Source organism: Peromyscus eremicus, unplaced genomic scaffold (assembly GCF_949786415.1).
Source record: "Peromyscus eremicus unplaced genomic scaffold, PerEre_H2_v1 PerEre#2#unplaced_110, whole genome shotgun sequence".
Lineage (NCBI taxonomy): Eukaryota > Metazoa > Chordata > Mammalia > Rodentia > Cricetidae > Peromyscus > Peromyscus eremicus.
In genome coordinates, this window is record NW_026734349.1 from 1 (window position 1) to 11,717 (window position 11,717).

General features: G+C 40.3%; 1 protein-coding gene and 1 long non-coding RNA gene across 2 annotated transcripts; one reads left to right on the plus strand and one right to left on the minus strand.

The window, feature by feature from the left end:
- The first annotated feature begins 1,715 nt into the window (after positions 1 to 1,715).
- On the plus strand, positions 1,716 to 3,328 carry LOC131901544 (uncharacterized). The gene is made up of 3 exons (XR_009376769.1): positions 1,716 to 1,843; positions 2,040 to 2,100; positions 3,245 to 3,328. It is a non-coding gene; the product is annotated as an uncharacterized LOC131901544 (long non-coding RNA).
- A 2,606-nt stretch (positions 3,329 to 5,934) lies between these two features.
- On the minus strand, positions 5,935 to 6,666 carry LOC131901558 (non-histone chromosomal protein HMG-14-like). Its single transcript, XM_059252674.1, has one exon. It carries the CDS (start codon positions 6,664 to 6,666, stop codon positions 6,373 to 6,375), a length of 294 nt encoding a protein of 97 aa, XP_059108657.1. The 3' UTR covers positions 5,935 to 6,372.
- Positions 6,667 to 11,717: the final 5,051 nt, after the last annotated feature.

Sequence of the window (11,717 nt, forward strand, 5' to 3'; positions counted from 1 at the left end):
GGCGTGCGTGCACTCAGGAAGCTGGGGAGGGCCTCTTTCGCTGGTCTCGGGGCTAAGCTAGGGAGCTGAGACCGGACTAGCTGCTCCCTTTTTCGAGAATGGAACCATGTAGGTGTTCCCTGGTTATATGGAACTTTGCAGGCGGTTTTAGGTGCCCGCTAGCCAGGGAGGGGGCTGAGGGCAGGAGCCACCCAGGCTTTTGCAATTTGCCCCATGTGAGCGCCAGATATTGGTGAAATTATTTAGGCCACTCCACGTAGTTAAAAGGAGATTTATTTAATGGCGTAACTTACAAATTAAGGGATAGGTAGGTCGCGGGGTCTGGGGAAGGTGTATCACAGTCCAGCGGTGTTCTCTGGAGCTCTGCTTTGTCCACCTCCACCATCCAGGCTCCTGGAACCAAGAGAGTGTTCCCCAATCCAGATCTCGGGTCCCCAGGCGCCTCCCTTGGCCCCGCCTTGTAGGCGTGACAGTTGCCGAAGTCTCAATGGGGGTTGGAACCTCCAGAACAAAGCTGGAATGGCTACCCACTACACAACATTTCAGGGTTTTTTTTATAGATATTATTGGGTGATTGGCCTAGAGTATACAATTTTGTACATGTCAAACTTATGCTGTTTTTCTGAGCTTTATCCCCAGCTTGAATTATTAAATTTGGCAGAGGATATCATTCTCTTTCCCAGGATGGCAATATTCATGACAGTAATAGTGCCTGGGTCTTCTAAGTCTTTAAATTACATGTGTGTGACATTACTTTTGCTCATTTTGTTTGTTTTGATTTTTTGTAATAATTATGATTCTTTTGCCTGTATACATGGATATGCACCACACATATGTGTGGCCCTAGCAGCAGTCAAAAGAGAGTCTTAGAATCCATGAGCTTGAAATAATGAACAGTTGTGTGATTTCCCCATTTAAGTCCTGGCAACTGAACCCATCTATATGAAGGAACAGCAAAAGCTCTTAACTTCTGAGTCATCTGTCCTGCCTTGTGTTGATTATTTATAACCAATGGTGATATCGCTAATGTTATCATCTGTCTATTTGTAACTGTTTCAATAAACAGTTCTTTTTAGTAAGATTTTTTAAACTACAGTTTAAACTAGAGCAATTCAGGTTTCTGGAAGATGAATACAGAACTGGAGTGAATGCCTAACTCTTTGTAGCAACTTCATTAAAAAAAGTCTCTGAGTTTATCCTATCTTTTTTGTATATTTGATTGATGTTTGCAGTGCAGACAGGTTCTTAATATTTACTCCTTGCTGTCCTGGAACTGATTGCATAGACTAGACTGACTTTCATCTCAGAAACACATATACCTGCCTCTGCTTTCTGAGTTCTGGGATTCAAGGCATGAGCCAATACACTAAGCTTACTCAACTTTTTTGTAGATAGTTATTATTCATACAGTTTCTCTGATGTGTACTCAGTACTGCTGATGTGTTTGCTTGTCTCTCTATGTCTGTTAATAGACATTTCTCTTGCAAGGCGATATCCCATTCAAAGCATTCAGAAACAATAGAAGCAAACCTCCTATTCTGTTTCATTCTAAAATAAATTGATGACTGTATTGTAATGTCTGGGTTGTAGAATAAGTGTGAGAAGCACCAGAATTATATGACTATATTGTCAAAGAAGCATGCATTTACAATGTTGTCAGTATCATGCTTTTGTTTTATACATATGTATGGCATACTTATGTATGGCATATTTTAGGATGCCGTGACCTATGATGATATGCATGTCAACTTCACTCAAGAGGACTGGGTATTGCTGGATCCTTCCCAGAAGAATGTCTATAAAGATGTGATGCTAGAGACATATATGAACCTCACTGCTATAGGTAAATTTTCCTTCACACTTTAAATTAAGGCAACAACTGTTTCTTGGTTATTGATGCTCTGTGGTAATTCTGATTGAGAGTGAGGAAGAATGAGGTGACTAAATCAGGCATGGTTCTAAGGATCACTGAAGATAGTAACTTAAATTTTGCACAAATTTCTGTAATATTTCATACATTTTCTCGTCCTATATTTTAGGATACAATTGGGAAGATCTTGAAGTTGAAGAACATTGTCAAAGTTCTGAATGACATGAAAGGTAATTTTCATGTGAAAGCTGATACAAATGTGCCCCCGGATATATTTTAATGTCTCTAAGTTTTAAAGAAATGCAGCAGTGTAAATAATCACAGCTTAAAGAACATTCATGATGTTCATAATCCATATACCTGAAAGGCAGGTAAGTGAATTGTGTTGGCAGGTCATTCTTTTTAGAAGAAAGACAAGCAATCAATACCTTAACAGAAATCAGCATTGGAATCGTAGATCTATCAGAGCTGTGTTGTAGAATTGCCAGTTCATTTAGATTCATATCACTCATACTACCAAAGGTATACACATTGAATATATGATGTCTATGTCCAAAACATTCTAATAAGCAAGTAGTCCATAGTAAAGCTAGTGTTAATCTCTAGTTGTTCTGACTCTGCTAAGTTTAATGAAATGGGTTGTTAGATTCAAGAGTTAATGGAGGATTGTAGTGGAGAATCCTTAAAACCTATAGGACATGTCCATGAGGAACAAAATGTCAAACTGTGGAGGCATTGTAGAAACTTTGTATTTGTTATTCTTCATTTACTAGGAATATCATATGTCACTCTGGATACAAGCCATATGAACATAGGGATATGGAAAGAAGAAATGTATCTTTGTCCATCTCAGAACAATTATAAGTTGTGTAGTAGTCCCATGTTGAGTAGACTTGCTAAATGTGATTCAAGTTTACATGTAATTGGTTTCCCAGCTTAAAAGAGAATACATCTGCAAACAAACTGAAGAGAAGCCCTATGAATAGTGGGAAGATGTAATACTTCTGTCTACCCTGGTTCACTTTGCAAATATAGTAGGATTCACAGTATAGGAAAATATATTGATGAAATAAGTGGGGTGAAAGTCTGAATTCTTCTGGTTCTTTTTATATATATATAAAAAATCTCCTTGAGAAAAAATATGCTATAAATGTGAGTCCTGTAATAAAGGTTCTTACCATAACAAGCATCTCCAAATGTGGAAAATAATCTTTATTAAAGGGGAACAACATGAGTCTAAATTAAGTGATAAAACCTTAAGATTTGATTCCTTTTTATGTGTACAACAAACTGAAAAATTAATTCTTAGAGAAATAAAGATGTAACAGTTTAATAATTGTGGTTAAGTTTTACATTTTTAAATTATCCATGTAGGTATGAAAGAAGTCAAAGGGGAGAGAAACAATATGAATGCAATCAATGTGGTAAAGCCTTTGCACAACATGGTAATCTTAAAAGGTATCAGAAAACAGATATTGGAGTGTAATCAATGTGGTAAATCCTTTGTACTTCACAGTAATCTTGAAATGCATACAAGAACACATACTGGAGAGAAACCCTATAAATGTAATCAGTGTGGTAAAGCCTTTGCTCGCCACAGTGTTCTTCAAAGGCATACAAGAACACATACTGGAGAGAAACCCTATGAATGTAATCAGTGTGGTAAAGCATTTGTTTATTACAGTCATCTTGGAAGGCACACAAGAACACATTCTGGAGAGAAACCATATGAATGTAATCAGTGTGGTAAAGCCTTTGCTCAAAACAGTGTTCTTCATATGCATAAAAGTACACATACTAGAGAGAAACCCTATGAATGTAATCAGTGTGGTAAAGCATTTGTACAGCATGGTCATCTTCAAAGGCATGCAAGATCACATACTGAAGAGAATCCCTAGAAAAGTATTACTATTAGTGTGTAATTGGTGTATAAAAGCCTGTGAATATAACTTTACATCTTGAGCATCTATAAAAAAAACTCATACCAAAGAAATGTGACTATAAGGGATTTGATAAGATCTTTAGCAAACACACTTATATTCAGTTACACATGATTATTATGGAGAGAAATATCTCACAGGTGTCAAAATTCTCTTCAAGAATTGTGATGTCCCTCTGTATTTGGTTTATACCTGCAAATTCACATGCTCAAAAGGACTATGGGTTTAAGCAATATGGTAATTCATTTAGATTTTATACTTCAATTACATGAGATAATGAATCCAGGTGTAAAACTTCATGAATGTGTACTAATTCATTTTTGTTGCTGTGATGTAACATCATGTTAATGTGAACCTATGAAAGTATTTAATTGGCCCTTGGTTCCAAAGCAATACAAGATCAGCATGAAAGTGGCATGGAAACTAGTATCAGACATTGCAGCTAAAATAGGAAACTGAAAATTCACATTCTTAATCTGCAACGTAAAGCTTAAAGTATAAATGGGAAATGTTATACTTTCAGGCCTACCCCCAGCAGGGCAGCATTTCCTAAATTTTCCCAAATAATACCACAGACTGAGAATGATTGATTTTTCTGAAGTCAAGTCTACATGCTTGCTTTCAGTTAAATGAATCAATACATGATTGGGAGTAACTCTGTAAGCCTTCAGATGCCTCAATACCTTTATGACTAGAATTACAAGAGAAAAACATTTTTAAGTAAAAATTAGTTTGAAGATTTCTTTTAATTTTAATTATGTGATGTCTGTCTCTACTTGTGCATGTGCATTCTGCTTCTCCAGAAGGTTAGACCCCTGGAACTTCTTGCAGTGGTAATTACTGTAAGTTGTCAAAACCCTGATTTTGGTCCTGGGGATGAGCTTGTATTAAGAGATTGGCCATGTCTCTAGCCCTGTAAATATTTTAGAGCTTTCTTTTATGTCATATTGATATCAGGACATAGGAAAAAACTCATACAAGAGAAAAACTGCATTTGTGTAAACATTTGGTAAAAGTGTTAGACACCACAGTTGTCTTCATTTTTGATACAAAAAACTTAGAACATCCTGTTTTCATTTCCTTGAATTAAGTAAATTAATCAACATGTTCACTAAAGACTGATGTGAAGATCACATTATAGCTTCTATTTTGCAACATTTGAGGTATATATTAAAGTAGCTATATGTAATGCAAACCATTTAGCGAAGTTTATTTTTTGGTCCTTATATTCCTTCTGTGGCTTTGTTTCATGTTCTATGGTGCTTTCACTTAGTGAGATGTATTTATCTGCTGCAATGTATAGAATAATGGCCATCATGTAAGTGATCTATTTATATTTAAATATCAGGCAGTATGTGACCCTAATTTTCAAGTAAGTGTATCTGTAAAAGGGTGGTGGGTATTTGTTCCTTGTTTTATTTTTCATATTTTTCATAAATTACCTTGAAATGCTGTTTGTTATCCAGCCTGGCTTGGACATCAGTAATTATTCAAGGATATGTTGGAACTCATAATACTCATGTTTTGGTCTCCTAAGTACAATTCTATGTGTAGATGATGCACGCCCAACATTTTCTGTTTTGTAAAAGCATTTTAACAATGGTAATGTTAAAATAATTAATAGAGAATATAAAAAAATAAAATACCTCATATGTGTATGCTAAGAAAGAAACCTTGTATTTCCTTGTCATTAAATTTTTCTTTGCATTTTTCTCAGGTATTAATTATTTTTTCTATTTAGTGCACTTTCTTTTTAGCTCAGGGTTTCCTCACACAATGTAATTGAGAATTGCTTTGATCTTTTTTTTTTTCACTCTTTCACAACTGAGACTTTATTGGTTGAGTACACAGACATTTCAATTCTTAAAACATGGACCCAAACTCTAAGAGTCAGACATTGTGTTCACGTACCCAAAAGAGCCATGTGTTTTTTCTCTTTGAACTTATTCCAGTGATGTTCCAGCCTAAACTTGGCAAGTATTCCCTAAGACCTCACATAACAATCAAATGCTTGCAATTCTTAATTCCACTGACTCACAATTTTATGCCACATACAGTACATATTCAAAATTTCAATCTTTCACAGCACATTATCACAATTGTTAGGAAAATGGACTGCCATGACCAGAGACAGTTCTGACAGGGCAAGGACCGAGGAATGGTTTTTAGGATACAGTTCTACTAGAAACACGAGACCAGAAATAACTGAAAATATTCCAGACACAAATGCACGGCCAAGACTCCAAGTATGCTTTGTGTTGTAGGATATAAAACTAGCCCCCTCTACGGAATGTTATGGTGATCCCCGAGACACTCACAGCCTCTCCTGATTCAGTATCCTGCTCTTTTCTGGTTGTACCAAAAAATAAACAACCAGCAAGTGATTTAACCTCTTAAAAAAATCATTTACACTTAAAAAATGGGATGAGGCGGGACTTCCTCCCACCTTTTAAAAATGTTTCTAGAGCTACTAAAAAACTCGCATTTACAAAATAGTTGATAAAAATATTCCTCTGGATTGTACAAGAAGGGAGGCGGGACACTGACAGACACGATGGATGGTTAGTCGGACTTGGCTTCTTTCTCTTCGACTTCAGAGGCTGGACTCTGGTTCTCAGCCTCTCCATTTTCTGCAGGCACGTCTGTGGTCTGCTGGTCAGCCACCTCAGCCTGTTTGCCCTTTGCTCCCCTCTTCCTTTTGGTTTGCACTTTTTTGTCTGACGGTTTATCCTTTCCCGCGGCCTTCTTCGGCTTCGCGTCCACCTTGGCAGGGGCGGGCTTGGCCGACAGCCTCGCGGAGCGCCGCTTGGGCTCCGCCTTCGCCGCTCCATCTGCGCTAACCTTTCTCTTGGGCATCGTGGCGGCGCTGGGTGGGAGGCGCGTGCAAGGCCGAACCTGTCACAGAGCTACGCCGCCTCGGCCGCCACCGCACAAACTCTTGCTTTGATCTTTTAATGCTGATTGTGCTGTTGAGGGTTGTGAAGATAGTTCTGCCATTTCTTCTAGTCTGGGTCTTAACTGGTCAGTGAGAAAGAAAAATAGACCAATGAATGAGTGTCCTCCAAACTCTGGCATTTCTGAAAACTTACAATTGAAGAGGGACCACAAACTATACTATGGGGAGTGTAGGGTGTTCAGAACATGTCTGTTGAGCTGTCATTTCTGTTGTGATTTGGATGTATTACAAAATGGAGTATTATATTACTCAGTGGTAAAAATCAATTACAGCATAAAATTTTAAGCAAATCGATGGTACTAGAAAAAGTCATCCTGAGTGAGGTAACCCTGATCAAAAGAGACAAACATAGTGTGTCCTCACTCATAAGTGGATATCAGAGTTAAAATGAAAGATAACCTGGCTACAATTGACAATCCCAGAGAAGCTAGGTAACAAGAACAACCCTAATGGGGCATGCATGGATAGCCCTTGCAAGGGAACATAGATGAGATCTCCTGCTTAAACTAGGAGTGTGGTGGGGAGGAATGGGGGATAAAAACATAAGGGAACAGGATTGTTGAGTTGGGGGGAACAGGGAGGGAGAGCAAGAAAATAGGTATCTTGATAGAAGGAGTCATTATGTGGTTAGGGAGAAACCTGGTACTAGGGAAATAACCAGGACTCCACAAGATTGACCCAAGATAAGACTGGCCTTCCCCTGTAATCAGATTGATGACTACCTATAGCAGACTATGTGGGGTGTAGCCTCTTGATAGCCCTCTCCTAGAGTCCATGAAGGATGTACCACCAGCTGAAAACCTAATCTTTGATAATAATAAATGAATCTAATTACATTAAACTCTTTGGTCCATATATTTTGTTTTTCTGAGTCAAGATTCTATCTATGCTGCTTCAATTCTATTCTTCTATTTAGCTCCTCTCTGTCCCTTCTCTTAATGAGTTCTCTTTCTACATGGCTTAGTTCTGTTCTCACACTCAGCTTCGCCCTGTCCCTTTTTCTTCCTGTCCTCTCATAGCCTTAACTAAGCTCTTCTGCTATCAATCTCATCTTCATCCTCAGTTTCTCCATCCATGCTCATGCTTTCCTTTCCTACTCTTCTGACCTGACTCAATCCCTACCATCTAAAAAACTGACTTGTTCTTTCTTTGGCTACCGGACTCTGGTCTGAGCTAGTAATTCTGCCTCAATCCTCCCTCACCTGGTATGCAAAAAAACCCTTTTTGTTGTAAGTCAATTGTTCTGGAATGCCATTTGGCCTGTGAGGGGTAGGACGGTCTGTCCTTCATTTGCACAAGAAACAAAGCAATGCATCTACACATCCTAGGAGACAGGCATTGTTTCTGTAAGGGTGTTACCTAGTTCAGATCAGCAGTAGGTCTGAGAAGCTTATACTGTTTGACTTATGGCCTAGGAGTATGAGCACACAAGAAATTGATATCAGGAAGCAGCTGATATATTAAAAGCTGAATAACATCAACTATTCTTTGATATTTGATTTCTCCTTTAGAAGGATTTTTGGATCCTTCTAGATATAGCTTTATCATATATAGCTGAGTCTCTATTTCAGATTCTTGTGGCCTGCAGCAACTACCCTAATTGTCATCATAGAACCTTCATCCAGTAACTGATGAAGCCGATGCAGAGATCTACATCAAAACACTGGGTCAAGCTCCTGGAGTCCAGTCAAAGAAGGGGATGGATTAGATGAGCAAGTGGGTAAAGGTCATGATGGGGAAAAGAACAGACACAGCTGACCCTAGCTAATGAGAGCTCACAGACTCAGAATGACAACTCAGGAGCCTACATTGGACCAAACTAGGCCCTCTGAATGTGGGTGATAATTGTGTGACTTGGTCAGTTTGTGGGGCCCCTGGCAGTGGGACTAGGATTTATCCCTAGTAAATGAATGGGATTTTTGGAGTCCATTCCATATAGGGGGATGACTTGCTCAGCTGTAAAGCCGAGGGGAGGTGCTTGGTGATACGCCAGACTTTGTTGAGTGAATGGCAGGTGTGGTGCGGGAAAGTGGAGGATGAGCAGGAGGAGGGGAGAGAGGGGAAGTTTGGTTGGTATGTAAAATGAAAAAAAATAAAATAACATAAAGAAAATTAATCTGGAACTTCTGTTCATTGAGACATGATAACTGCTGGCTGTGGCTGCTGACAACTTGCCACAAAGGCTGACTACAGAAAACCATCTCACTTAGTAGTGAAAAAATATTCCATTTAGAAATTATTTGAATGGACATGTCAGCATTGATGTGATAATTTAATGACTAACAAGCAGGGCTGTGTGGAGGGTCTGAGTTGTTGGTCCACAAGCCTGAGGACCTGTTTGAACCCCCAGCACCTACATAAAAATGAATCTTGGAAAGGCATGGGATCCTCATACCCAGGCAAGGGATAAGGGACAATAAAATATCCTGAGAGCTGGTAGTTCAGTGATACCCCATCACAAAAGGAAGACACTCGCACTTGGCCAGACAAGGGACAGTGTGAGTAGCATGGCTGCAGGATATCCCAGCAATGTACTGGCTTCTTGCCCCCCTTGTTGCATTCTTGAGAAGCTAGCTGGGAGGGTTCTCCCTGCTCTTCAGAACTGGAAGAAAGGAATCTGCCAAACAAGGTGAACATCACCAGCAAGCCCTCAGATGGGGTGGGGCCTTAAAATTCCCCACCTCTTTGACATGCTTGTACTCAGTCCCTCAAGAACTTGGGAGTATGGGCTTGCTTGAAATGGCAGGCAGGGCAGCTTAGAGAACTTCTTGTAGGTTGGCAGGTGTCCATGTTTCCAGAATCCTGGACCAGCAATGCAAGTTGGCCAAGGTCCATTTGATTTCTCATAGAGGCCCTCAGGAGAAACAGGAGCCCAGGATGCATATGGGGTTTGTACTGGGGTCCTCAGGTCTCAAAGGCAGGATGCAACCTGGGGTGTACTGACACCCATGGGAGCAAGGCAAGAGAACCTGAATCTTGCTATTCTATGGTCATGTGGGAGTCTCCTGGAAGAAGTGCCTTATGTTCCCTGCAAAACTCCCAGCCTGTTTTTCCTCCTTTACAAAGTGACTGGATTGGCTTGTGTTAGTCCTTTTGAAGAGCCCACCCCACTTATTAAATTTCATGTCTCTGGTATATACCCTTTGGTGTTATGGAACTCTAACTTTTCTGTCTCCTGCCCTGCCATCCTGAGCATGAAACGAGCCTTATCCATGCATGCAGGATAAGTATTCCACCATGGAGCCACATCCCTATTCAGGAATCAAGTATGCTTCTTGCACAAACCACAAATCTCTAGTTTTGACCTCTTTATTGGGCAAAACTATCTCTCAAGTCTAGCCGGTGACAAGATAGGTCAGGTGGGGACTCAGAACTACTGGTTTGACTCCCTTCCTGACAAAAGAACATGAACTTGTGACTTCCCTTCCTTCAGCTCTCTGGAGTGACATGTGCTGGATGGGTCCAACATCTCAGCAAGAAAGAACTTTTTGGGCCAAGTGTTTGGATGCTTAGATCTCTGTGTGCATCACAAAGACAGCTACTGTCCCTTTACATGGAATGATTGAAATTTCCCACAGGCAGGCCCTCACAGTGATAGGTGGCTTGGGTTATCACACAGGCAGAATTGGGGACATGAAGAATGAGGCTTGGGATGAGGAGAGTCCATTATGTTTTCTCAGAATAGGTGCCTGGCCCCCAGCAAAAATGGAAAGCCATGTTAGTGATAAATCCATGAGGACAAGTTTAGCAGGAATCTTATAAGGTCTTAATAACAAAATCAAACCTGAGGTCAGTTATTGGGGTGAATGCGGGAAGATCATAGAAGCAGAACAAGCCACAGCTACATCACCTTGCCAATTCCTCAGCTGATCCTCTGACTCAGACTGGATGCCTCTGAGTCCTCATCCAGAATGAATCTCAGCTGAACTGCTGCTCAAAAGCCTGAAATCTTAATCAGCCAAATGCTTCTAGTTCCTGGTCTTCACACCTTATATACCTTTCTGCTATCTGCCATCACTCCCTGGGATTAAAGGCTCACTTCTTGGGATTAAAGGTGTGTGTCACCATGCCTGGCTGTGTCTAATGTGGCCTTGAACTCACAGAGATCCAGAGGGATTTCTGCCTCTGGAATACTAAGATTAAAGGCGTGTGCTACCACTGTCTATCCTCTATGTTTAATATTGTGGTTGTTCTGTCTCTGACCCCAAATAAGTTTATTAGGGTGCACAATATTTTGGGGAACACAGTACCACCACAGACAAGAGTAGAGACCCCATCACTCTGGTCTTTGGGACATTTGCTGTGGTCCCTGCCTTTGTTTGTCTCAGCTGTCTTTTCAGTCAGTCTCCAGGAGAAGATCCTTGTTCTTAATTCCCAAAATGGATTCAGGCAGGGGCTGGCTTCAGACAAGAATCCCTAGGCTTTCCAGAACCAGGAAGCTTGGCTGGGAGACTAGGCTCATGTTCGAGCACTTAGTGCATGCAAGCTACTGGCATCCCCAGAATACCAAGAGAGCAAAATGACAAGTCCTTGAACTCCTACCCTCTACAATAGCCTTTGCTTATGACATCTGGTGTGGAGTGTTCCTTCGCTCCATGGTCTACCTTTTCCATCCTCTGATATTGTAGTGTCTCTGGCTTGTATCATCACAAGGGTGGTGACCAAAGGTGATGACAGGTTGTATCATGTCAAGTGGGCCACATGGAATGGACCCAAGGTGAGACTTGATGCTTTGTGTTGTTTTGAGCCCCTCGCCCATTGTAACATTCCAAGGATTTTCTCCAGGTCTTTGTTTATTTCAGGGAATTAATCTTTCCTCCCCACCATCCTGTTTTAATTTACCAGCAGCCTTTTTATCTCATTGAGTATGAATCTTAAGGTGGGAAAGAGCCAATCTTAAGCACTGTTTGAAAAGTTGGCCCTAAACACCCCACAAACAACAGTTTGTAGT